At 53.1% G+C, this 26,657-nt stretch overlaps 2 protein-coding genes across 7 annotated transcripts; one reads left to right on the top strand and one right to left on the bottom strand.

Moving 5' to 3' along the window:
* Window positions 1-917: 917 nt before the first annotated feature.
* SLC35G6 (solute carrier family 35 member G6) lies at window positions 918-2,847 on the bottom strand. Its single transcript, XM_035299876.3, is given in 3 exon segments — window positions 918-1,092; window positions 1,095-2,064; window positions 2,804-2,847. Coding segments are annotated over 3 exon segments (1,002 nt in total). The 5' UTR covers window positions 2,807-2,847; the 3' UTR covers window positions 918-1,063.
* On the top strand, window positions 1,843-26,356 carry ZBTB4 (zinc finger and BTB domain containing 4). Of its 6 annotated transcripts, none has more exons than XM_035299874.3 (4): window positions 1,843-1,890; window positions 17,721-17,791; window positions 18,232-19,328; window positions 21,806-26,356. In XM_035299874.3, the coding sequence occupies exons 3-4, from the start codon at window positions 18,241-18,243 to the stop codon at window positions 23,748-23,750; spliced, it is 3,033 nt and encodes a 1,010-aa protein (XP_035155765.1). In that variant the 5' UTR covers window positions 1,843-1,890; window positions 17,721-17,791; window positions 18,232-18,240; the 3' UTR covers window positions 23,751-26,356. The 6 variants fall into 6 exon arrangements, with proteins under 6 accessions (XP_035155765.1, XP_035155766.1, XP_035155761.1 ...); XM_035299875.3 differs by having other exon boundaries at window positions 17,721-18,032; XM_035299870.3 differs by lacking the exon at window positions 1,843-1,890 and adding an exon at window positions 4,194-4,368.
* Window positions 26,357-26,657: the final 301 nt, after the last annotated feature.

Below are 26,657 nucleotides of genomic sequence, written 5' to 3'. Positions count from 1 at the left end.
CACTCCAGCCCCAATGCTCTTCTCTTTGCTACTGAGTGAAGTCCTCTCCTCAGCCCACGGCCTGCCTGCCTCAGCCGCTTGGATCTGCTCCTCAGACTTTACCCCTTAGTTATGCCCTGATTCCTGGGACACAGCCTAGGCTCCACATCCCTTGGTCCCAGGGTTCCAGGTGTTGTACTGGCTGGAGCATAGAAAGTCAACACCAGGGCTGGGCGCGGTGGCTCACACCTGTATTCCCAGCACTTTGGGAGGCTGAGGCGGGTGGATCACGAGGTCAAGAGATCGAGACCATCCTGGTCAACATGGTGAAACTCCATCTCTACTAAAAATACAAAAAATTAGCTGGGCATGGTGAAGTGTGCCTGTAATCCCAGCTACTCAGGAGGCTGAGGCAGGAGAATTGCCTGAACCCAAGAGGCAGAGGTTGCGGTGAGCTGAGATTGTGCCATTGCACTCCAGTCTGGGTAACAAGAGCGAAACTCCGTCTCAAAAAAATAATTAAAAAAAAAAAAAAGGACCTTTTATACCCGTACCACCACCTCGGGAGCGAGGGTGAGGGGCAGGGGTTGGGGTGAGGGGCTTCAGACATTCTGAGGGCTAGTGGATTCTGTAAATCACCTCCTGGGCAAAGATGAGGGTGAGGGGCTCCGGACTCTCCAAGGGACAGGGGACTTTTTGACATTCTGATTGTTATTTAACTGGTTCGCAAAAGTCAAGATTAGCATTTTGTTCACACATTGTCTGGGTAGTGTGGAAATTACAGTCCTTAATTACTTATTCACATTTGGGTTATAGAGAGCAGTTTCAACAGAAAGCCAAGGTATGGCTGAGGTATGTAGTTTTATTATTATTATTATTATTTTCTTCTTTATTCTTTTTACCACGTCACACAGGTCTTCTAAATAGTCCGTCACCACCAAGTCCCCAGGTCACCCTTGACTCTTGACAGTTATTCCTCTCCCACAGCAGTTCTTTTCTAATCACTTGTCCTCCCATGTTTGTCTTCAGTCTTTGCCCGTGTTTACCCCCGTCCCTCCCAACCCCAAGACTCCCGAGTTCTGTCTCACTGCTCCACCTTCCCTTCCCTCTCAAGCTCAGGTTGCTGGCTGTGATGATGACAGTGCTGCCCAGCACAACCCCTGCCCCGATGATGTCAGAAGGTGCCATGTTCTCATGGAGCACATAATACTGCAGCATAAGGGCCACCACCACCTCACAGTTTAGGACAGCGCACAACAGGGCAGAGTGGGCCTTGGTGACCGCGTAGTTCATGCACAAGGAGATTAAGGCAAGCAACCCCGCTGCCCCCACCCAAATCCAACTCAGGGGATCACTGGGCAGCACAGGGGTCTGTAGCACAAAGAGGCTTGGCACAGAGCCCAGCAGCCCCACCAAGCCAAACAGGAAGGCCACTGTTGGGAGGCAGGAGGGGAATTTCAGAGAACAGTAGACCAGAAGCCCCAGGGACAGTGCCGGGCCTCCCAGGAAAGCCAGCACATAGCCCAGGGTGGTGTAGAGGCCCATGGTCCCCTTCAGCAGTGTCCCTAGTCCAGGTCCCACAATGATGATTACTCTTAGGGTGCTGCCCACCAGTCCACACCAGTCGCAGCCACTGAGACCCTGGCTCTCAAGGCAGAGAGCGAGGATAGTGGAGCAGACGGTGGAAGAACCTTTGCTAATAGTGGCAGCGGTGCCAGCAGGAACGAACTGAACCGCACTGTAGGCACATCCAGTGCTGACGACACTGAGCAGCGCATGGAAGCTGGCCCGGCCTCGGCCATCAGGAGGTCCCAGAAGTGGGTCACCACGCAGTTTAAGTAGCAGGGCCATAGGGAGATGAAAGAGGCATTGACAGGCGAGCAGCTCCAGCGAGGGCAGGTGGGAAGCCTGGTAAGCCATACGAGTGAAGAGGCCTACGAAGCTAGCAGGCGGGCCCACACACAGCAGGGCCAGCAGCAAGCCCTTGGTGGCGTCAGAGGGCTGGCAGCGCTGGTGCGAGGGGAGGTTGGGTGGAGTGGAGGGCAGCGATGGCTGTGTGAAGTCGGACAGGTTAAAGTAGGGAGCCTGTTAGGGAGAAAGTAGCCAGACTGTTAGGGAGAAAGGAGCTCAGGCATGAGGGCAGCCACAGCCCAAGCAACCTGGGGCAGGGCAGGTGCCAGGAGGGGGTCTGGGACCCTGTGGGACTGTAGAGGGTTTGGCTCTTTTGCTAAGGAACTCTTGGAAGCTAGAAAGGGCCTAAAAGAGCCGGATCCTGCCTGCAGACAGCCAGGGAAGGTTCTAGAAAAGGGGGCACACTGTGATCCAGCCATCCATGCCCGATTCCATGTCTTGATCACGGGGGGAGGGAACCATGGCTTCCTCTCAGGCCTCAGGTGAGACACTCCAGTGCTCAGACCTGCAGTCCAGATGCTTGTAGGACCCAAGTTGTGTTTAACTATTTATTTAAAACAAGAAAAAAAAAAAAAAAAAAAAGAAACGGCTTAAAAGATGAGTGAAGTGGTATAATAACGGGCCTGGAGCAGGAGGCAGGAAGTGAGTGGTCCTGGAGCATTGTGTTTCTCTGGGTAAGTTGTTCCTGGGAGGAGAAAAAGGACCCAGGATGCTCTGTTGGATTGAGGAAGGGGAGGCAGGCTCAGATGCCATGCATCTGTGTGATGCCACAAGTTCCAGAGACATGTGGGTAGACCTTTAAGAATTCCATTTGTGGGTATCTCTGAGACAGCTAAGTTTTAGGAAAGGAGGGGAAACAGAGCACCCAGGAGCTATAGGGAGTGGGTGTTGTGCCCCTGGCCCCCACACTCACCATCTTTCCTTGGACTTCTTCCTCTCCTCCTGGTTCAGGGAGCCTGGGCCCCTCAGAACTCCAGCCATTGTGACCTGGTTGGAGTGGGGCTGGGGTTCTTCCCTGGAACCCTCCTAAGGTGGTAGTGGGCCTATTTTCCCACGCCGCTTCTTTTTTGTTTTTTTTCTTAGACTAAGTTTCACTCTTGTTGCCTTGCTGCCCAGGCTGGTGCAATGGTGCAACCTCAGCTCACTGCAACCTCTGCCTCCTGGATTCAAGCGATTCTCCTGCCTCAGCCTCCTAAGTAGCTGAGATTACAAACGTGCACCACCATGCCTGACTAATTTTGTTTTTTGTTTGTTTGGTAGAGGCAGGGTTTCACCACGTTGGTCAAGCTGGTCTGGAACTCCTGACCTCAAGTGATCCACCCCCTCGGCCTCCCAAAGTGCTGGGATTCCAGGCATGAGCCACCATGCCCAGCCCACCTCTGTTACTTTTCTATGTCTCCATGACTCCAAAGTTTGTCTGATTCTTTTATTCTTTTTATGGCTAGCTCTGTGGCTTTACATTAATTTGTTTGTTTATATTTTGCATTGTTTGAGAGAGGTTTAAGGAAAGAAGCTCTGAAGCCTTGCTCCTCCATCTCCAGAGTTAAATTTTCTAGCACCAGGGAGGAGTCCTTGGGATTGTCCCTCTGGAGTTTCAGGAATGTGTTTTTTCTGTGTGCTTCCACCTGGTGTTTTGTTGATGTTGTCCCAAGAGGCCGACACCAAGGCCTCTGCATTTACGTTCAGGTATCCAGATGTGGATCTGTCTGCTGGTGGGGACAAAGTACCCAGCCAGCTTTGTGTGTTCATTTGCGCTGGTGGTCGCTGATGTGTGCCCCTTACTCGGGGCCAGGGCCTTCCTTGTCTGCGGCCTGCTTAGCGTCCCTGCGCATTCCTGGGGTGTGTGTGTGTGTGTGTGTCCAGGTCTGGCCCTCTGAGTGTGCTGACCCTGGGTATGTGGATCCCACTGGGCCTGATTATGAGTCTGGTGTGTCATTTCTGCACCCTGAGAACCAGTGTGTTATGCTTTCAAGCAGTGTGCACTGCTGAGTGAAGGGCGTGCAGGGGGAAGGGCGGATGGAGCCCTTTCCCTGGGGGTCAGTGGTCTTGCGCCCCTGCCGGGGTGCTGCAGCCCGACCCACTCCCCGCTCGGTGTCCGCCCGCCTGGTGGCCCAGCGCGGCGCGGTGTCCTGCCGGGGATCAGTCCCGAGCAAGGCCGTCGGGCGCTCGGAGCTTTGTGTCGGCGTCTGCTGCGCTGCGGCGGCCTCCTCTCGGCGGCGGGGCCGGCGCTGGGGGGGGGAGGACTGTTTCCGGGGGTGGGGGTGGGGGTAGGACCGGGGCGGGGGGAGCCGATGATGTCAGCGGCGGCGGCGGCGGCGGCGGCGGCGGCGGCGGCGGGGCCGGGCCGGGGCCAGGCGCTGGGGGGGCTGGGGCCGGAGCTGGAGCCGGAGCCGGAGCCGGAGGCGGGCGAAACTGGAGCGGCCCGGGGCGGCCACGGTGATGAGCCGGGCCTGGCGGACGCGGCGCCATCGCAGTCAGGTGGGCCCCGGGGCGAACTGGGCAGGGCCAGGGCGGACCGGAGCCAACTACCGGGCCCCCTCCCCGCTGCCCGGCGCCGCGGGAGCCCCGGCCGCGCCCCGCGCGCAGACCTCTCTCCTTTGGGGTTGACCTAGGGGCGCAGGGGTCGGGGGCTGAGCCTGGCCCCGCCCCCGGGTGCGCACGACGCTGGGGGGCGACTAAGGGGGCCCTGGTATGGCGTCCAAGCAAGCGAGCAAGCGGCGGCCGGGGGATGCGATCGCCTGGGGCCGTGGAAGGGGCGGCGCTCACTCCCCTTTTGAAGGGTTAATTCTGCAGCTTATTCCCCCCCACCCCGCCGCGTGGGGCAGGTTGGGGGTGGGGTGGGGCGGGTGTGAGCCCAGGCAAGCGCTGCAAGCTGCTAGGAGGGCGATGGCGTAGGAGCCAGGCAGAGAGGGGGAGGGGTGGGCCGCCAAGCGCCCCAGAGTTGGGGTGTGCGGGGTGCGCAGGGCGAGCTGGGGCCCCGGAACCGCCGTGCCGTCGGGGCAGGGTTGTGACTGTGAGTCTTGGAGATCCTGTGTCTCCTGCCGTGTGGTGAGGCAAGGTAAACCTCTCCTGGGCACCACCGTTTGCTGGTCTGGCAGCCAAAGGTCCGGGTAGGGCCTTCCCTAGGCTATGGAGATAGAAAGCCAGGAGGGGTGTCCAGTGTTGTGGGGCAGAATTACAAGACGAGCCCTGTGGCTTTGGGTGACAGATGGGCATTCTGAGCTGGGCATAGGACGCTGGGTGCAGAGTTTGTTGGATGTGGGGCTGTGTGTTTCCTACAGCATGTGTTCTCACATGTGTCTTGTGCTGCACCTATGACCTGTTTGTGAACTGTTTTCTGCAGAGTTGCTATGCTGTATGTGTTGCGGAGGGTGCCAGGATGCAGAGTGTATGTGCCCTTTTGGAGGGGGTGGTTGTGGGCCTTTGAGTCAAAAGGCGTCACATCTGGGTCCCATTTCTGTGGCCATGCTGAGGTGTGGTCCAGTGGTAAAGAGGGCAATGGATGGGTTTGTGTGTCGGTGATGAGCGACCTGGGTGGGGGCTGTGCGTCTAGAACTCAGATCTAGAAGATCCTGAGTGGAGTGAGGAATCCCAGGGTGTGTCTCAGGGGCCTGTGGGTCAGCTGGTGCTGGTGTCAGGGACTCGGGGTGGGATGCACCAGTTGTGTTTATGGGATCATGGGCAGCCAGGCAAGGGGAAGGTTGTGTATTTGCAAAATTCTCCACAGGATTCTTTTGTGACGTTGTTTGTAGGAGTCTGTCCGGGCTGCTGGGCTGGGAGGCAAGCTGGTCAGAAAACACATGTGAGGAGGGAGGTGGCGTGACAAGGGCAGTGTGGGCCTCAGACCCAGGAGGCCAGCCGCAAGCAGGCTGCGTGTGCGTGCCTGCCGTCTGTGTGCTTGAGTGGCGGTGGGGCTGCCGGGGGATATGGTATGAGGAAGGCCAGAGATAAATGCAGGGTAGTGCAGGGCGGCCAGGGGAAGGCATGGGTGTTGTCGAGTGGCCCAGCTAGTCTTTGCAGGGTCTGTGTGTGCCCCTCACCAGCCCACCCAGCATGTCATGTCAGGGTCACTCGGAGGAGAGGCTGGGTGGCCGCAAGGGAAGTAAGCTTAGACAGAGCGGCTCCTTGGCCATGTTTATGTAAAGGCTGGGTGTGACTCTTGTCACTAAAATGGAAAAAAGAAATGTGAAGTTGTCAGCCTCCTCCCGCTTCGCCCTCTCCCTCTCTGCCCCCCTTGTGGGTATCTCTGACGCACACTGGGCCCCACTCCTGTGATGGTGGAAGGGCCTCGGAACGGAATTCGCTCAGTAGGCAGATTCCTCAGAACAGGTTTTCCTCACCTTTGGGGCCTGGGCCCTTCTGTAGGGGTGTACGTGTGAGTGCATTCCAAGCCTGCACACCACTATCTACTGCACCCGGCCTGGTTGAATGTGTGTACGTGGGGGAAGGGAGGGCACTGCGGACAAGCTCTCTGGCCTGGGGAGCTGGGAGAGGGTGGCCACCATGGGAGCCTGCACAACAGGTGCACACTGATGGCCTGGTGCAGAGAAAGGAGCCCTGGCCTAGGGCTGAGGAGTTCTGGCGTCTTTACCATTCCCTCACTGGCACTTTGAAAGCAGCTCGGTTCCTCATCTGCAGAAGGGGGCTGATTGCCTGCCCTGTATGTCATCCAAAAGCACTTGGGAAACGGACTGGGAGAGTGGCTAGAGTCTGGGGGCTGTGCCTGTGCCAGCCCCGTCAGCCTCATCAGCCCTCCACCAAGACTGGGAATTCTCTTCTCAGGACTTCGCTAATAATGATGGCAGCACAAGCTTGCTTAGCACTGACTGCACCAGCCACTGTTCTCAGGCCTTTTATGTGCGGCCACTCAGTTAGTCGTCAGAACAGCATGGGGAGTGGCACTCTTATCACCTCCCTTTTTCAAGTGAGGCAGCTGAGGCCCAGAGAAGTTAAGTAATTTGCCCCAAGTCACTTAGCTAGTAAGAGGCGAAGCTGTATTTGAACCCAGGCAGACAGGTGGCAGATTTTGTGCTCTTAACTACTGTACTCTGCTGCCTTCCAGAGCATTCAGTGGATGGTCCTTTCTGTGCAACCCCCTCGAACACTCTTCCCCTAGTTGCTGCAAAACTTAGCATCTGTGGCAGTCTATTTCAGAAGACCCGGATGCTCACGGAGCCCCAGCTGGTGGCATGAGAACCTGAGTCTCTGCTGCTGTATAAGGTGCATATGGCCATAGGGGCACAAAAGATTGATGAGTCAGATGAAGCAGATTGTCCCCATCCTGTAGGTCAGGGAGGGCTAAGAAGGAGGTGGCCTTGGAGTTAGATCTTAACATTTCAGAGGGATTTTGAGAAGGTTGGGGAAAGAGCATTTCTGGTGGGACAGCCAGCACAGACAAAGGCATGGAAGTGTGGGATGTGTAGAGGCTGGAGAGCACACTGAGTGTCTGGGGTTTCCTTTGTTTGTTTAGAGATGGGTCTCACTATGTTGCCCAAGCTGGACTCAAATTACTGGGCTCAAGCAATCATTTCGCCTCAGCCTCCTGAGTAGCTAGGACTATGTGTACGTGCCACCACCCCTGGCTCAAACTGAGTACTGTGTGTTTGAAGAGAATAACACAAGGCAAGATTAAAAAGGAAGATTGGAGCTAGACCAGAGCTCTTGACTGCCTGGTGGAAGAATCTGAACTTTATTCTAGAGTCAGTGGGGACTAGTGGAGGTTTTAAGCCCAGGACAGATAGTCCTGAGCTGTGGTTAAGGACGTTGACCCTCTGCGGGAGGAGGAAGGTAAGCCTGGAGGCCAGGGGATAGCTGGGAAGCATAGCCTTGAACCATGTGAGTGTTAATAAGGACCTGAGCTATTGAAGGGAAGATTTCAGGAGCTGTTCCCAAGCTCGGATGCAGTTTCAGTCACACTTGATGACTGCTGGATGTGGGAGCGAGGGAAAGGGTGGAGTCAGACATGACACATTTAGCACTTAGCACGTGAGACCTTGTGTGGTGGTTTATGTAACCAGCTGGCGGGCCATAGGCCCCCTTCGGGACCGGGTCTAGCTGTATGGCAGAGGGAAAGATTGAGCATCTGGGGTCAGCCAGGCCTGGATTCGAATATTGACTGCTACTTAGAAGCTGAGCGACCTTGAGCAAGGTACATCCCTCTCTTAGCCTTGGTTTCCTCTTCAGTAAAATTAGAATAATATGGCCAGGCACGGTGACTCATGCCTGTTATCCCAGCACTTTGGGAGGCCAAGGCGGGTGGATCACCTGAGGTCAGGAGTTCAAGACCAGCCTGGCCAACATCAAGAAACCCAGTCTCTGCTGAAAATACAAAACTAGGCCAAGCACGGTGGCTCGTGCCTGTAATCCCAGCACTTTGGGAGGCTGAGGCAGGTAGATTACCTGACGTCAGGAGGTCGAGACCAGCCTAACCAACATGGTGAAACCCCTTCTCTACTAAAAATACAAAAATTAGATGGGTTTGGTGGCACATGCCTATAATCCCAGCTACTCAAGAGGCTGAGGCAGGAGAATCACTTGAACCCAGGAGGTGGAGGGAGGCTGCAGTGAGCCAAGGTCTTGCTACTGCACTCCAATCTGGGTAACAGAGCGAGACTTCATCTCAAAAAAAGAAACCTAGCTGGGTGTGGTGGTGCACACCTGTAATCCCAATTACTTGGAGGCTGAGGCAGGAGAATTGCTTGAACCTGGGAGACGGAGGTTGAGGTGAGCAGAGATGATGCCACTGCATTCCAGCCTGGGCAACAGGATAATATAAATACCTACTGTGGGTGTCCGTACTGAGAATATCATTAAATTAGGCAATGCATGTGAAGCCCCAAGAAGAGTATCAGGCAAATTGTGGGGACTCCAGAGTGGTCAGGTTATTTCTTTTTCCTTTTTTTTCCCCAAGACGGAGTTTCACTCTTGTTGCCCAGGCTAGAGTGCAATGGCATGATCCTCACTGCAACCTCTGCCTCCTGGGTTCAGGCAATTCTCCTGCCTCAGCCTCCTCAGTAGCTGGGGTTACAGGCATATGCCACCACGCCTGGCTAATTTTGTATTTTTAGTAGAGACGGGGGTTTCACCATGTTGGTTAGGCTGTTCTCAAACTCCTGACCCCAGGTGATCTGCCCACCTCGGCCTCCCAAAGTTCTGGGATTACAGGCATGAGCCTCCACACCCGGACATTTTTATTTTTTATTAGGTGGAATTTTGCTCTTCTCACCCAGGCTGGAGTACAATGACACAATCTTGGCTCACTGCAACCTCCACCTTCCAGGTTCAAGTGATTCTCCTGCCTAAGCCTCCCGAGTAGCTGGGATTACAGGTGCCCACCACCATGCCCGGCTAATTTTTGTATTTTCGGTAGAGATGGGGTTTCATCATGTTGGCCAGGCTTGTCTTGAACTCCTGACCTCGGGTGATCCACCCACCTTGGCCTCCCAAAGTGCTGAGATTACAGGTGTGAGCCACCATGCCCAGCTTTTTTTTCCTTTTTTTTTGAGGCAGAGTCTCACTTTGTCGCCCAGGCTAGAATGCAGTGGTGCAATATCTGTTCACTGCAACCTCTGCCTCCCCAGTTCAAGTGATTAATTTTCCTGCCTCAGCCACCTGAGTATCTGGGGTTACAGATGCGCACCACCACTCCTGGCTAATTTTTATATTTTTAGTACAGACGGGGTTTCATCATGTTGGCCAGGCTGGAACTCCTGACCTTAAGTGATCTGCCCGCCTCAGCCTCCCAAAGTGCTGGAATTATAGGTGTGAGCCACTGTGCCTGGTCCAGACATGGTAAAGTTATAATTGTCATCCCTATCTCCTGGCCAACTCAGTCCAGCACAGATAAAGGCTTCCTCCCTTGAGGATGGATGGACTCCAGACACACTTTGAGGACAGGTTCATTCACTTACCAGTTTTTTGTTTTGTTTTGTTTTGCTTTCCCCACCTATTATGTGCTAGGCCCTATTCTAAGGACTTGAGTTACTGCAATGAACAAAGCAGACAAAATTCCCTACCCCTGGCTGGGCACCGTGGCTTATACCTGTAATCCCAGTGCTTTGGGTGTCCAAGGTGGTAAATTGCTTGATCCCAGGAGTTCGAGACCAACCTGGGCAACATGGTAAAACCCTATATCTACTAAAAATACAAAAAATTATCTGGGTATGGTGGCATATGCCTGTAGTCCCAGCAACTTGGGAGGCTGAAATGAGAGAATCACCTGAGCCTGGGGGAGGTGAGGGCTGCAGTGAGCTGTGATCACACCAATACACTTCAGCCTGGGTGACAAAGTGAGACCTTGTATCAAAAAAAAAAAAAAAAAGACTGGCCTCAGTGGCTCACACCTGTACTTCCAGCACTTTGGGAGGCTGAGGTGGGTGGATCGTGGATCACCCAAGGTCAGGAGTTCAAGACCAGCCTGGCCAACATGGTGAAACCCCATCTCTACTAAGAATGCAAAAATTAGGCCAGGCACAGTGGCTCACGCCTGTAATCCCAGCACTTTGGGAAGCTGAGGCAGGCAGATCATGAGGTCAAGAGATTGAGACCATCAGGCCAACATGGTGAAACCCCGTCTCTACTAAAAAATACAAAAAATTAGCTGGGCGTGGTGGCACCTGCCTGTAGTTCCATCTACTTGGGAGGCTGAGGCAGGAGAATTGCTTGAACCTGGGAGGCGGAGGTTGCACTGAGCCGAGATTATGCCACTGCACTCCAGCCTGGCACCTGGTGACAGAGTGAAACTCTCAAAAACAAGAATATAAAAATTAGCTGGGTGTGGTGTCGTGTGTCTGTAATCCCAGCTGCTTAGCAGACTGAGGCAGGAGAATTGCTTGAACCCAGGAGGCAGAGGTTGCAGTGAGCCGAGATCACACCACTGCACTCCAGCCTGGGCAACAGAGTGAGATGCCATCTCAAAAACAAAACAAAATCCCTACCTTTTACCCCTTGGAGTTTACATTCCACAGATACATGAGAAATAGGAGCTGGGCACGGTGGCTCTCTACCATAATCCCAGCACTTTGGGAGGCTGAGCTGGGCGGATTGCTTGGCCCAGGAATTCAAGACCAGCCCTTGGGAACATGGTGAAACCTTGTCTCTACAAAAAATAAAAAAATTAGCTGGTCATGGTGGCAGGTACCTGTAGTCCCAGCTACTCAGAAAGCTAAGAGATGAGAGGATTACTTGAGCTGCAATCCTGCCACTCACTCGAGTCTGAGAAACAGAGCAAGACCCTGTCTTAAAAAAAAACAAAACAAAAAACAGTTGGCTGGACTCGGGTGTGGTGGCTCGCATCTGTAATCCCAGTACTTTGGGAGGCTGAGGCAAGGGGATCACTTGAGGTCAGGAGTTCAAGACCAGTCTGGCCAACATGGTAAAACCCTATCTCTACTCAAAATACAAAAATTAGCTGGTACGCACATGTAGTCCCAGTTACTTGGGAGGTTGAGGCAGGAGAATCACTTGAACTGGGAGGCGGAGGTTGCAGTGAACCAAGCCTCTAGCCTGGGTGACAGAGCTACACTTCGTCCCCCCCAAAAAACACAAACAAACAAAAAAAGGCCAGAGAGAAACAGTTGGGCCAGGTTCGGTGGCTCATGCATGTAATCCTAGCACTTTGGGAGGCCAAGGCAGAAGGATCACTTGATCCCAGGAGTTCGAGACCAGCCTGGCCAACAAAGGGAGATTCTATCTCTACTAAAAATAAAAAATTGACTTGGCATTGTGGTGTGCACCTGTGGTCCCAACTACTAGGGACGCTGAGGTAGGAGGTCGCCAGAGCCTGGGAGGTAGAGTCTGCAATGAACCATGATTGTGCTACTGCACTCCAACCTGGGCAATGGAGTGAGACTCTGTCTCAAAAATAAAAAGAAGGAATGGCCAACCATGGTGGCTCACACTTGTAATCCTAGCATTTGGAGAGGCAGAGGTAGGCAGATCACTTGTCAGGAGTTCAAAACCAGCCTGGCCGGCATGGTGAAACAACCTCTACTGAAAATACAAAAAAAAAAAAAAAAATGGCTAGGCACGATGGCTCATGCCTGTAATCCCAGGAGGCCAAGGCAGGTGGACCAGGAGGTCAGGAGTTTGAGACCAGCCTGGCCAACATGGTAAAACCCTGTCTCTACTAAAAACCCAAAAAAATTAGCTGGGCGTGGTGGTGCACACCTGTAATCTCAGCTAGTCTGGAGGCTGAGGCAGGAGAATCGCTTGAATCTGGGAGGCAGAGGTTGTAGTGAGCGGAGATCACGCCATTGCACTCCAACCTGGGCAACAGAGCAAAACTGCCTTAAAAAAAGAAAAATACAAAAAAGTAGCTAGGTGTGGTGGCGGGCACCTGTAATCCCAGCTACTCAGGAGACTGAGGCAGGAGAATCACCTGAACCTGGGTGGCAGAGATTGCAGTGAGTCAAGTCAAGATCATGCCACTGCACTCCAGCCTGGGCGACAGGATGAGAATCCATCTCAAAAAATAAAAAAAAAAAAAGGTCATTCGAGGTGGCTCACACCTGTAATCCCAGCACTTTGGGAGACTGAGGTGGCGGATCACTTGAAGTCAGGAGTTCAAAACCAGCCTGGCTGGTCTTGTACTTCGCATCTTTTTAGTAGAAACCCCGTCTCTACTAAAAAGATAAGAAAAATTAGCTGGGCATGGGGACGTGCGCCTATAATCCCAGGTACTCAGGAGGCTGAGGCAGGAGAGTTGCTTGAACCTGAGGCAGAGGTTGCAGTGAGCTGAGATTGCGCCACTGCTCTCCAGCCTGGGTGACAGAACAAGACTCCGTCTCAAAAAATAAAAAAAAAGGTCATTCGAGGTGGCTCACACCTGTAATCCCAGCACTTTGGGAGACTGAGGTGGCGGATCACTTGAAGTCAGGAGTTCAAAACCAGCCTGGCTGGTCTTGTACTTTGCATCTTTTTAGTAGAAACCCCGTCTCTACTAAAAAGATAAGAAAAATTAGCTGGGCATGGGGATGTGCGCCTATAATCCCAGGTACTCAGGAGGCTGAGGCAGGAGAGTTGCTTGAACCTGAGGCAGAGGTTGCAGTGAGCTGAGATTGCGCCACTGCTCTCCAGCCTGGGTGACAGAACAAGACTCCGTCTCAAAAAAAAAAAAAAGAAAGTCACAGAGCCACCAAACCTATCACGAAGCCCAATTTCTGCCTTTTTTCCTCACTACTTCCCACCATTTTCCAGGACTGAGTTCTATGAACGAGGTATTGCCAGTTGTTAGCTCACTTGATCTTTACAGCAACTGCACAAAGCAGGAACTGTTAATCGTCCCCAACTCAAGGACAAGGAAACAGATACAGAGAGGTTAAGTAACCTGCCCGGGGTCACATAGCTAGTCTTTTCCACTTCCTAAAAGGCCTTGAAGGGCAGTAGCCAGTGAGAGAGTAGTTTAGCTCAAGCTGCGTGCAAACTGCTGGGCTGGCTAGCAACAAACCCAGAAGCAAATCTCCCATCACTACTTTCCCTCTACCTGAAAGGGAGGAGTTTAGAGTATTTGATTTCTAAGCCTGTTGCCTCACAGAGGCCATTTTGAGTGTTGAAATGAGATGATGCAGATAAAATGCTTAGCATTATACTTTGCACATGATAAGTATTTCAAGCCTGGGCAACATGACAAGATTCCGTCTCTACAAAAGTAGATAAATAAATTAGCCAGATATTGTAGCATATGCCTGTGGTCCCGGCTACTCAGGAGGCTGAGGCAGGAAGATCATTTGAGCCTGGGAGGTTGAGGCTACAGTGAGCCATGTTTGCACCACTGCACTCCAGCTTGGGCAGCAGAGTGAGACGTTGTCTCAAAAAAAGCTTTTTTTCATAAATGGCAGCTACAGAGAACATGATGGCAGTGATTCTGTGTTATCTCCAAGGGCCAGTCCAGTGTTGAGTGTCTGGTTCTAAGAAGCCCTGGCTGGGCGCAGTGGCTCACACCTGTAATCCCAGCACTTTGGGAGGCTGAGGCGGACAGATCACGAGGTAAGATCAGGACCATCCTGGCCAACATGGTGAAACCCCATCTCTACTAAAAATGCAAAAAAAAAAAAAAAAAAAAATTAGCTGGGTATGGTGGCATGCACCTGTACTCCCAGCTACTCGGGAGGCTGAGGCAGGAGAATAGCTTGAACACGGGAGGCAGAGATTGCAGTGAGCTGAGATTACACTGCTGCACTCCAGCCTGGCAACAGATGGAGACTCCGTCTCAAAAACAAAAAAAGCCCTGACAGGCCTTGTCCAAGTACTGTGTGGCAGTCACACATGCACAGGCACCAAGACCACCCCATATGGTTTTGCAGGAGGGCAGGCCCACCCAATGGGGTGATTGGGGGCTGGAAGCAAACCTTGACTTTGCTCACCTACACAGGGCTGCTACCTCCTGGAGAAAATAGCCTTTTTTCTAATTTTCAGAAAGGCAGCAGGTAGGCTATTTATGCCCTAGTGGGTGCCATAAACATGTCCTTCATTAGCGGGGCATGGTGGCTCACGCCTATAATCCCAGCACTTTGGGAGGCTGAGGCGGGTGGATCACAAGGTCAAGAGATCAAGACCATCCTGGTCAACAAGGTGAAACCCCATCTCTACTAAAAATACAAAAATTAGCTGGGCATGGTGGTGCGTGCCTATAGTCCCAGCTACTCGGGAGGCTGAGGCAGGAGAATTGCTTGAACCCAGGAGGCGGAGGTTGCAGTGAGCCAAGATCTCGCCATTGCACTCCAGTCTGGGTAACAACAGCGAAACTCTGTCTCAAAAAAAAAAAAAAAAAAAAAAAATACGTCCTTCATTGATATATGGTGAAATCATCAGGAACACAGGCTTTGGAGCCAAACTTACTGGGATCAGATCCCAGCTCTGCTACTAGCCCCAGTCATATGCCCTTTGGCCAGCTACCTAGAGTCTATAAGCCATAATTTGTCATTTTATTTATTTATTTTTTGAGACGAAGTTTCACTCTTGTTGCCCAGGCTGGAGTGCAATGGCTTGATCTCAGCTCACTGCAACCTCCACTCTCCTGGGTTCAAGCGATTCTCCTGTCTCACCCTCCTGAGTAGCTGGGATTACAGGCATCTGCCACCACACCTGGCTAATTTCTTTTGTATTTTTAGTAGAGACATGGTTTCACCATGTTGGCTAGGCTGGTCTCAAACTCCTGACCTTGTGATCTGCCTGCCTCGGCCTCCCAAAGCGCTGAGATCACAGGCATGAGCCACCACGCCCAGCCTATTTTTATTTTTTGAGAGAGTCTCACTCTGTCACCCAGGCTGGAGTACAGTGGTACGATCTCGGCTCACTGCAGCCTCTGCTTCCTGAGTTCCAACAATTCTCCTGCCTCAGCCTCCCAAGTAGCTGGATTGCAGGTGCCCATTAGCTGGATTGCATGCCTGGCTAGTTTTTCTTGTATTTTTAGTAGTATTTTTTGTATTTTTAGCATTTTTTGGTATTTTTTAGGAGTTTCACCACGTTGGCCAGGCTGGTCTCAAAACTCCTGACCTCAGAGGATCTGCCTGCTTTGGCCTCCCAAAGTGCTGGGCCACCATGCCAGCCTTAGTGTCATTTTAAAGTGGGAAAGCTAACTGCTACCTTTCAGGATAGTGATGAGGAACAAATGAGATAATGCAAATAAAACACTGACTCTCGGGGTCCCAGTGGACCACTAGTTATCATGGAAGGGAGTGAGAGACCTCAACACCTGCCCATGAATGCGGTGAGGCGGGTAACTGACCTATCTGAAATTTACCAACTGACAGGGTAACACTTGACCTAGAACCTGATCTGTGCCTGGCAGATAGGGTCGTTAAAACTTTGGAATATCAGCCCTGTTTTCCATCTTCCTTCTTCCCATCCAGGAGAGGTATGAGGAAAGTATTCTAGGGAATGTGAAATGGGGTATATGTGGGGAAAGGCCTTTGAGTCCAGATAGTATGAGTAATAAATGGGAAAGAATTTATTTTTTCAGGGGATGGGAATTGTATGAAGAACTCCTGATGCCAGATACCTCTGAAGACATGTGTGGCCCAGGGCATATGGAAGGACACCCTCAAAGATAGGCAATAGCTCCAGGCTTTGTGGAGGGTGAAGAGGGTCTGGAGAGCTCAAGTCACAGGCCGGGATCTCTGAATAGGTCCCGCCTGTTATTACCAGCTCCGTGTGACTTTGGATAAGTCTCTGTATGGCTTTGGAACTCAAACATTCAACTGAAAAGAGTGCTCAAGACCCTAATCGTGCCTGCAGGGGAAAGTGGAGGTGTGGCGTTCGGAGTGGCTGACAGCCTGAGCTTGCTTTTGAGTTGCTTGCTCTTCACTTTGTATTTTTATTTTTGTTTTTGTTTTTTTTTACAGCAGTTTTTCCTTCCTTCCTTCCTTCCTTCCTTCCTTCCTTCCTTCCTTCCTTCCTTCCTTCCTTCCTTCCTCCCTCCCTTTTTTTCTTTCTCTCTCTTTCTTTTCCTTCCTTTTCTTTCTCTCTCTCTCTCTCTTTTTCTTTCTTCTTTCTTTCTTTCAGCAGTCTCACACTGTCCCCCGGCTGGAGTACAATGCCACAATCTTGGCTCATTGCAACCTCCGCCTTTTGGGTTCAGGCGATTCTCCTGCCTCAGCCTCCCAAGTAGCTGGGATTACAGGTGCCTGCCACCACGGCCAGCTAATTTTTTGTATTTTTTATAGAGATGGGGTTTCACTGTGTTGGTCAGGCTAGACTTGAACTCCTGACCTCATGATCCACCTGTGTCGACCTCCCAAAGTGCTGGGATTACAGGCATGAGTCACCAGGCACGGCCGATTTTTTTTTTTTTTTTTGAGACAGTTTTGGCCCATTGCCCAGGCTGGAGTACAATGGTGAGACCAGCTCACTGCAACCTCCGCCTCCCAGGTTCAAGCGATTCTCTTCTCAGCCTCCTGAGTAACTGGGATTACAGGCACCCACCACCATGCCTGGCTAATTTTTTTGTATTTTTAGTAGAGACAGGTTTTCACCATGTTGGCCAGGCTGGTCTTGAACTCCTGACGTCAGGTGGTCCACCCACCTTGGCCTCCCAAAGTGCTGGGATTACAGGCGTGAGCCACCATGCCCAGCCTCGCTCTTCCCTTTCGATCAGTCTCCCAGCAAGAGGTGATGTAGAAGTTGTGATTCTGCTGCTTTTTCAGCCCAAATCCCTAGGGCATCAGTCTCTGAGTAAGGCGTGGGACCAGGCCTCCCAGTCTTGTGGCCTTTCCAGTGCCCTCCAGAGACTGGAGCAAGCTGGCAGTTGTGTATGGGTCAGTGGTCTTCAGTGGTTGCCTGGCAGCAGGGCCAGAAACCCCCTCTAAGATTTATGAGGCTGGTGGGATGTGAGGAGGTCCTCTCCTAATTTGCATAGCTACCAAATGAGGTTCAATTTAAAAAAAAACAAATTATTTTGCTATGTAAATGAGACCCTTGTGGTAAAAGACCATGTGCAAATCTTTGACTTTCTCTGAGCCCTGAAGATTGGGGCAAAGGGACTTGAGAGTGATGTGACAGGCTTCCCTGAACCTGTGGGGCTGGACCTGTGCTGCTGTACTGTTTGGAGGTGAATTGGGAATATGCAAATTATCTTGTCGCTGTATTCTCTGGGCCGGCAGAACCAGGCTTTGCGATAATCTGCCTGACCTTCTAGGTTTGATTGGATGCAGCTAAACAAATAACCTGACTGAGGCTCGGGGGAGGGTTCTGGGCTGACCGGGGTGTCCTCTCTGGCCCCAGTGCTGCACCGTCCCCACTTCCTGGGGGCTTTTCCACCCACTTCCCTGCCCGAGGACCCTTTCCTGGCTCCTCCTCTGGGTTCCCCTGACATGGTTTCTGTTTCTCCACAGAAGGAAGAGGCCCAGCAGAAGGGACTTGCTGAGCCACCCCCCGTCCCACTCCATGTTGGCTGCGCTCTCAGGTGAGAGGGTGCCCAGAGGACTGCAGTGAGGAAAAACTAGACCCAAAGCAGCAGGCCAGGAGGGCGGCCATTTTTTCTAGGCTGGGGAGTTCTGTGAAATGGCTTTCACGAGTAGCGGGGCTTCCCCCTCCTTCCGACGAGAGGTTCCATCGCTGATCTCCCTAGTCTGTGACTTCAGAGGTCATGACCCCTTGACCTTCACCATGACCTGAGGTATCTCTGGCCTCTTCCAGATACAGAGGTGAGTTAGACATACGGGTCCTGGATGCTGGCCAGACTTGGGTGGCTAAGGCCAACCCCTGATTTCTGTGACCTGAAGTGATTCAGCCTTCCACTAGTTTCTGACCAGCAGCCCTGACCCACTCCCTGCCTGATCTTAGAAGCCCCTGCCCTCTGCCCAGCCTCTGAGACTCTCCCCGGCCTCTTCTTTCACTGTCTAGGCTGGCATCATGCCCCCCCCTGCAGAGGTGACGGACCCGTCCCATGCTCCCGCTGTCCTGCACCAGCTCAATGAACAGCGGCTCCGTGGCCTCTTCTGTGACGTCACCCTCATAGCCGGAGACACCAAGTTCCCTGCTCACCGCAGCGTCCTAGCTGCTTCAAGTCCCTTCTTCAGAGAGGCCCTGCTCACTTCAGCCCCGCTGCCCCTCCCACCAGCTACTGGGGGCTCAGCAACCAACCCTGCTACCACCACAGCTGCCTCTTCCTCCTCCTCTTCCTCGTCTTCTTCCTCTGCCTCCTCCTCTGCTTCCTCCTCTTCCTCCTCTTCCTCTTCCTCTCCCCCTCCAGCCTCTCCCCCTGCTTCATCCCCACCCCGGGTCCTGGAGCTGCCAGGGGTCCCAGCAGCTGCATTTTCTGATGTCCTCAACTTCATCTATAGCGCCCGGCTCGCGCTGCCTGGCGGTGGAGGGGACGGGGCAGCTGTAGCAGAGATTGGAGCTTTGGGGCGCCGTCTGGGCATCTCTCGCCTCCAGGGCCTGGGGGAGGGAGGCGATGCCTGGGTACCTCCTACCCCAGCCCCCATGGACACTTCGCAGCCTGAAGAGGACAGCTTTGGGCCGGGGCCCCGGCCAGCTGGGGAGTGGGAGGGTGACAGGGCTGAGGTCCAGGCCCCTGACTTGCAGTGCCCCCTGCCCCGGCGGCCCCTCCCCTGCCCCCAGTGTGGAAAAAGCTTCATCCATCCCAAACGGCTGCAGACCCATGAGGCCCAGTGCCGCCGGGGGGCCAACACTCGGGGGTCTACAGGGCTGGGTGCCGGGGGCACTGGCCCTGGTGGTCCTGCAGGGGTGGATGCCTCAGCCCTGCCTCCACCAGTGGGCTTCCGAGGGGGCCCTGAGCACGTGGTGAAGGTGGTGGGCGGCCACGTGCTGTACGTGTGTGCGGCCTGTGAGCGTTCCTACGTGACCCTGTCCAGTCTCAAGAGGCATAGCAACGTACACTCATGGCGGAGGAAGTACCCCTGCCGCTACTGCGAGAAGGTGTTCGCCCTGGCAGAGTACCGCACTAAGCATGAGGTGTGGCACACTGGGGAGCGCAGGTGAGTAGTCCAGGCTGGTGGGGTGGGAACAGCCTTGGCCAGAACTCAGAGATCACCAGGACTGTGGTGGCAGTGGGCAGGGCTTGGGGCCCAGAAAGTTATCCTGAGACTAGGCCAGCTGCAGTAATCCCAGCACTTTGGGAGGCTGCGGTGGGAGGACTGCTTGAGGCCAGGAGTTTGAGATGAGCCTGGACAACACAGAGACCCCATCTCTACAATTTTTTTTTTTTTTAAATACAGTCTTGCTCTTGTTGCCCAGGCTAGAGTGCAATGGCATGATCTTGGCTCACTGCAACCTCTGCCTCCTGGGTTCAAGCGACTCTCCTGTCTCAGCCTCCCGAGTAGCTGGGATTACAGGCATGTGCCACTACGCCTGGCTGATTTTGTATTTTTAGTAGAGATGGGGTTTCTCCAAGTTGGTCAGGCTGGTCTCGAACTCCCAACCTCAGGTGATCCTCCTGCCTCAGCCTCCCAAAATGCTGGGATTACAGGTGTGAGTCACTATGCCTGACTTTTTTTTTTTTTTTAAGTTGGAGTCTCGCTCTGTCCCCCAGGCTAGAGTGATTCGATCTCAGCTCACTGCAACCTCCATCTCCTGGGTTCAAGTTGAGTATCTGGGATTACAGGCATGCACTACCACGCCCAGCTAATTTTTGTTTTTTGTTTGTTTGTTTGTTTGTTTTGAGGCAGAGTTTTGCTCTCAGCATCATGCCTGGCTAATTTTTGTATTTTTAGTAGAGATAGGGTTTCACACACAAAAAATAATAATAATAAATAAATAATTTTAAAAAGAGATAAGGTTTCACCATGTTAGCCAGGCTTGTCTGGAACTCCTGGCCTCAGGTGATCTGCCCACCTTGGCCTCCCAAAGTGCTGGGATTACAGGCGTGAGCCACTGCACCAGGCCTGTTTTTTTTGTTTTGTTTTGGTTTTTGAGAGATGGAGTCTTGCTCTGTCACCCAGGCTGGAGTGCAATGGCATGATCTCAGCTCACTGCAACCTCTGCCTCCAGGTTCAAGCGATTCTCCTGCCTCAGCCTCTCAAGTAGTTGGGATTACAGGTGCCCACCACCATGCCCAGCTAGTTTTTTTTGTATTTTTAGTTGGTGTTTCACCATGTTGGTCAGGCTGGTCTTGAACTTCTGTCCTCAGGTGATCCACCAGCCTCAGCCTCCCAAAGTGCCAGGATTACAGGCGTGAGCCACTGTGCCTGGCCTTAATTTTTGTATTCTTAGTAGAGCAGGTTTCACCATGTTAGCCTGGCTGTTCTCGAACTCCTGACCTCAGGTAATCCACCAGCCTCAGCCTCTCAAAATGCTGGGATTATAGGAGTGAGCCACTGCGCCTGGTCTCTATAAACAATTTCATTTTATTTTATTTTTGAAACAGAGTCTCACTTTGTTGCCCCGGCTGAGGTGTAGTGGCGTGATCTTGGCTCACCACAACCTCCACCTCCCGGGTTCAAGTGATTCTCCTGCCTCAGTCTCCCAACTAGCTGGAACTACAGGTGTGCACCACCACGCCTGGGTAATTTTTTGTATTTTTAGGAGAGACAGGTTTTCACGGTGTTAGCTAGGATGGTCTCGATCTCCTGAACTTGTGATCCACGTGCCTCAGCCTCCCAAAGTGCATGAGCCACTGTGCCCAGCTTTTTTTTTTTTTGAAATGGAGTCTCACTCTGTTGCCCAGGCTGGGGTGCAGTGGCACAGTCTTGGCTCACTGCAACCTCTACCCCCACCTGGGTTCAAGCAGTTCTCTGCCTTAGCCTCCCAAGTAGCTGGGATTACAGGCACCCACCACCATGCCCAGCTAATTTTTATATTTTTAATAGAGACAGGGTTTCACCATCTTGGCCAGGCTGGACTTGAACTCCTGACCTTGTGATCCACCTGCCTCAGCCTCCCAAAGAGCTGGGATTAAATGCGTGAACCACTGCGCCTGGCCCCACAAACAATTTTAAAAGGAAAATAAAACATCCTGATACTGGCCCCTGCTCACCATCACTCGCCCGTCTGCCTTCCTCCAGCCCCAGTTCCTTCAGCTGAGGTTTATTAGTGCCTCTTTGTGCCATGTCCTGGCTTGCTGCTATAGGGAAAGCCTGGAGGGAGAGAGAAAGTTGCCCTCACGAGAAAGCACTGCAGAGACACAGGCATGTCCAGCAGTAGTTAGACTACTCAGAGCAGGCTTGTTTCCACAATGTCCCTGTTTGTAAGGCGTTTCCCCATTCTGTCATTTGGGCTTCAGAAGAAGGCTCTGTGAGTTAGGCTGGGTCCCAGATGGAACAGCCGGTGGAGGCGCTGAGCTTGGATGCGCGCTCCTCACTGAGGCTGTCCTGGTGAGGCATGCAGCACCAGGAGGGTGAACAGATGGCTGTGGGAGCCACAGGTTTGAGCAGAGGGCAGAGGAGGACCTGGGAGGCTTCAGAGCCCTTGACTCAAGTGGCTGTGTTCCTGCCCTGTTCCCTGCTATCCTGACCAGGTACCAGTGCATCTTCTGTTGGGAGACCTTTGTTACTTATTATAACCTGAAGACGCACCAGCGAGCTTTCCATGGCATTAGCCCGGGCCTCCTCACCAGTGAGAAGACACCCAATGGAGGCTACAAGCCCAAGCTTAATACTCTCAAGCTCTACCGCCTGCTCCCCATGCGGGCAGCCAAGCGGCCCTACAAGACCTACAGCCAGGGAGCCCCAGAGGCCCCTCTTTCTCCAAGCCTCAACACACCGGCCCCAGTGGCAATGCCAGCCAGCCCACCGCCTGGGCCCCCACCTGCCCCAGAGCCTGGCCCTCCACCCTCAGTCATCACTTTTGCTCACCCAGCCCCCTCTGTCATTGTCCATGGGGGCAGCAACAGTGGTGGAACGGGGAGTGGGACAACCAGCACAGGAGGGTCCCAAGCCGCCTCTGTTATCACTTACACTGCACCCCCAAGGCCACCCAAGAAACGAGAGTACCCACCTCCTCCAGCTGAGCCTGTAGCCACGCCCACCAGCCCAGCCACAGCGGTCAGCCCAGCCACCGCCGCAGGCCCAGCCACAGCCACCGCCACGGAGGAGGCCAAGGGCCGGAATCCACGGGCTGGAAGGACTCTGACTTACACAGCCAAGCCCGTGGGTGGGATGGGTGGAGGCGGGGGTCTCCCCGCAGGGGCTGGCCGGGGCCCCTCTCAGCTGCAGGCTCCACCTCCGCTGTGTCAGATCACTGTGCGAATTGGTGAGGAGGCCATTGTCAAGCGCCGCATCTCAGAGACTGACCTGCGTCCTGGGGAGCTGAGCGGAGAGGAGATGGAGGAGAGTGAGGAGGACGAAGAGGAGGAGGAGGAAGAGGAGGAGGAGGAGGAGGAATCCAAGGCTGGTGGGGAGGACCAGCTCTGGAGGCCCTACTATTCCTACAAGCCTAAGCGCAAGGCTGGAGCTGCAGGAGGCGCCAGTGCCGGGGGTGGGGGGCTGCCCCGAAGCCGCAGGCCACCACGCTGGAGGCAGAAGCTGGAAAGGAGGAGCTGGGAGGATACTCCAGCGGCTGAGAGCCCAGTGGGGCGTGCCCGTACAGAGCGGAGGCACCGCTGCGGTGACTGTGCCCAGACCTTCGCCACCCTGAGAAAGCTACGAAAGCACCAAGAGGCCCACGGCGGTGGCTCCCACAGCTCCCGCACCGGACGAAGGCCCTCCACCCGATTCACCTGCCCCCACTGCGCCAAGGTGTGTAAGACTGCAGCTGCCCTGAGCCGCCACGGGCAGAGGCATGCTGCTGAGCGGCCCGGGGGTACCCCCACCCCTGTCATTGCCTATTCCAAGGGCAGTGCCGGCACCAGGCCCGGGAATGTCAAGGAGGAAGCCCCCCAAGAGATGCAAGTCTCCTCCTCCAGCGGTGAGGCAGGCAGTGGGAGCACTGCTGCTGAGGAAGCTTCCGAGACTGCCTCACTCCAGGACCCTGTCATCTCAGGGGGTGAGGAGCCCCCAGTGGTGGCAGGTGGGGGCAGCTACCCATACCCACCTGTGCAGGAATTTCCACTGGCTTTGATTGGGAGTGGCCGGGAACCTGGTGGTGGCAGGGGAAAATCTGGGGGTGAAGGGCCAGTGGGGGCTGGTGACAGGGACCGGATGGAGGGGATAGGGGCTGCCAAGGTTACTTTCTACCCTGAGCCCTACCCGCTTGTCTATGGCCCCCAGCTCCTTGCCGCCTACCCTTACAACTTCAGTAACTTGGCCGCTCTCCCAGTTGCTCTCAACATGGTCCTACCTGATGAGAAGGGTGGGGGGGCCCTTCCCTTCCTACCAGGGGTCTTTGGCTACGCAGTGAATCCTCAAGCAGCACCCCCTACCCCGCCAACACCACCTGCCCCAACTCTTCCTCCACCAATTCCCCCTAAGGGAGAAGGAGAAAGGGCAGGGGTTGAGAGAACCCAGAAGGGTGATGTGGGGTGAATCCTGGGGCTCAATCCCCCTTTCACCAGATGCCACCCTCCCTGAACCCCCCACCACTACCAGCTCCCTGGCCTCCCTGCCCCTTGGGAGCCCCTCCACACTCTTGTGCAGGGACTTGGGGGCCCCTGGAGCTCAGGGGTCAGGCTGCTTTGTGTGAGACTGTAGTTTTCCCAACTCCTGGGAAGGGATCTTTCGTGATTCCCCTCTCAGTCTTCCTCCAGGGAATGGCCTCCATGAGGGGCAGGGCCAGCTTCCCCCCTTCTCCAGCCCTTGGGGCAACTGAGCAATATACTTAACCTGAATCTCTACTCACAGCCCCCACCAGCTCTGAATGTCTAACCTGCTCCCCGATTCGTAAGCCTAGGGGGAAACCATCTCTCTCACCTTATGACCCCCACTTGTTCTGAAGCTTTCTCTAAGCCCTTTCCAGATGCTTCCTAGCACATTCCATTCTTTGTGGCCCAGGGCCTGGACCAGACCATTGTGATATCTGACCCCACCCACCTGGGAGCGTGGTTTTGGGTTCCATCCTTCCCAAGCGTGGGTCTCCAAGTCCCTGTTTCCCTTGCATCAAGACGCCTTCCTCGGCTTTCATGCCTTTGGATCTTCCATGTTCCTCCCCATATTGCTGGACTTCGGAGATGGCCTCTCCCAACCCAGGTCCAGGAGGTTAAGGGGAGGGCTGCCCCTCTGGCCTGCCTGTTCCATGGCTGAGTACTTTCCCAGTCCAGGGCAGGGAAATATTGGCCCTATCTTGACACCAAAATCCAGTGAGCTCCAGATTCCTCCAAGGCAAAAGAGGTGAGCAGATCACACCTTTCTGCCTCTAAATATGGCCTCTTCTGGGCTAAACCAGATTTGAGGGCCAGGAGGGAAGAATTCCTCATGGGATGGAGAAGGGAATCTACTTTATCCCTATTTTTTTCCTGATGGTGTCTCCCAGACTAGACCAAATAGCCAGAAAAACGATAGGGGTCAGCTGGGTGGGTAAGCCCAGGATTTGCACATGACCTTGATCCTTACCTGTATTCCCGTCTTCCCAGTGTCACTCCCCTCACCAGTCACTCCAGATGGTTTGGGGGGAACCATTCTACTCTTCTGGTGGGCTTTGGGGTATCCCCACCAACTTTCCCTCCAAAATAGCACCTTACACCCCATTTTTGTCTCAGTTCCCCACACCCAAAGATCCTAGCCTAGGGATGGGGTACAGGGACTTTAAATAGTCCCTAATCCCTAATTTGCACTAGTTAACCCTGGTCAGGGGTCCCTGTATTTCCTTCCAGTGGGGGAGATGAAGAAATGTTTGTTCCTAATGCTCTTTGAAAACTGGGCTTCCCTGCTCTGTAATTGGATAAACATTTCCCATCCCACCCACCTCCCCCCAAAAAATAGCTCACAAGGGGAGAGCCAGTTTGGGGGAGCAAATTTGACAAATGGGAATTAGAGGAGTGCAGTTTTAAAAGGAAAAGTTGCTGTCATCAAAATGGCAGCCTTTTCCCCAGCTACTGTTTTTTGGGGCCAAAATGGCTGCCCTAGCAGCAATCACTGCCGAGGGCAAGATCATGGCTTTTGGAGGGAGGTGAGTTTAGGGAGGGCCAGGACCATCCTCCTGCCCCTCATACCCTCCCAGCATATACAAAGGGGGAGGTTTTAGACAGGCTCCCTGAATGTTAACCATAGAGGAGTCTCCTTCATTCCTCCTCTGTCTCTTTGCACTTTTATTGGTCTTGGCCACAGCCTGAGTAATGAATTTCCTACTGAATGTACCAAGTTCCAATTTTTAAGGGGGGAAAACGTTTCAGACAGGGAAAAATGCAAAAAAAAAAAAAAAAAATCACTAAAAATTCCCACAAATCTTGTTTCTGGCACTTTAGAAAAACTGCAAAAAAAAAAAAAATACATAAAGAATACATATATATATCTACACACAAATTATATATCTGTCTATCTATACAGCGGAACCACAAGAGAGACTGAGGAAGGCCTGGAGGCAGGGGCAGAGGTGATGGCATGCCCCTATATCCTTAACCCGTACTCCTCTGAGGCAAACAGGCATGGGAAATGGAAGGGTTGAGGATGAACCGGAGAATTGGAACTTCAGAATAGGTCAAAATTCCGAAACCAAGGACTTTTTTTTTTTTTTTTTTTTTTTTTTTGGGAGAATTGAGATTGTAGACATTTATTTTTTGTTAAATATGAGTAAGGAAAATAGCTTCCAGAATGTGGTGGTTCTGGGCAACAAATGAGATTGTGGCGACATGGAGATTAAAATATATGTATTTGAACTGGGGAATTTGAATATTGTGAGTTTCAGATGTTGGAAATTTGGGATTTTGCAGTTTTGTCTTTTGAAAATGATCACGTCTTGTCAGTTTGTGCCCTCTTTCCCCCATGTTCCCTGGGAAGAAGGGTGGTGGCGGAGTGGGAAGGCCACTGGTTCTGTGCCACAGCACGCAAGATTTAGAATTCTACAGACTCTAGCTCTATATGTAGTGAGGACCCAGATTTAGAGAAACTGACCAATATTTATCTCCGCATTTGTGTGTGTGTCCAACTCTGTAGGCCAATAAACCAATCAGACAAATGAACTGTGCTCCACATTGGGATGCCAGGTGCAATTATTTCATGGCTGGTGGGTCTGGGGGAAAGGAACATGCTGACTTTGTCCCGCAGGGATCCCTGCAAGTTATAGCCAGTGCTCCCTCTTTGGACAGCAACTTCCAGCAGTTGAGTAGTTGAGTTAGGGCTTGTTGACTCTAAGCTCATGCTGACTTTGGCCCAACCTCCAGCCAGAAATGTTAACACTACAGTTCATGCAACCTGCAGGGCGCAAGGTCCCTATGTCCAAAATGGCCCTGCCTTAAACCAGGTCTAACCTTTCTTCCAAATTGAAAGGAAACTGAGGCA

Source organism: Callithrix jacchus, chromosome 5 (genome assembly GCF_049354715.1).
Source record: "Callithrix jacchus isolate 240 chromosome 5, calJac240_pri, whole genome shotgun sequence".
Lineage (NCBI taxonomy): Eukaryota > Metazoa > Chordata > Mammalia > Primates > Cebidae > Callithrix > Callithrix jacchus.
The sequence above is the reverse complement of the archived record's forward strand: the minus strand, read 5'-3'. Positions and strand labels throughout refer to the sequence as shown.

What these genes read in the sequence shown, in the direction of transcription:
- ZBTB4 (XM_035299874.3), top strand. Translation starts at nt 18,241, where the DNA reads ATGCCCCCCCCTGCAGAGGTGACGGACCCGTCCCATGCTCCCGCTGTC. An exon ending in TGGCACACTGGGGAGCGCAG is followed by an intron (nt 19,329 to 21,805) that starts GTGAGTAGTCCA and finishes TATCCTGACCAG; the next exon opens with GTACCAGTGCATCTTCTGTT.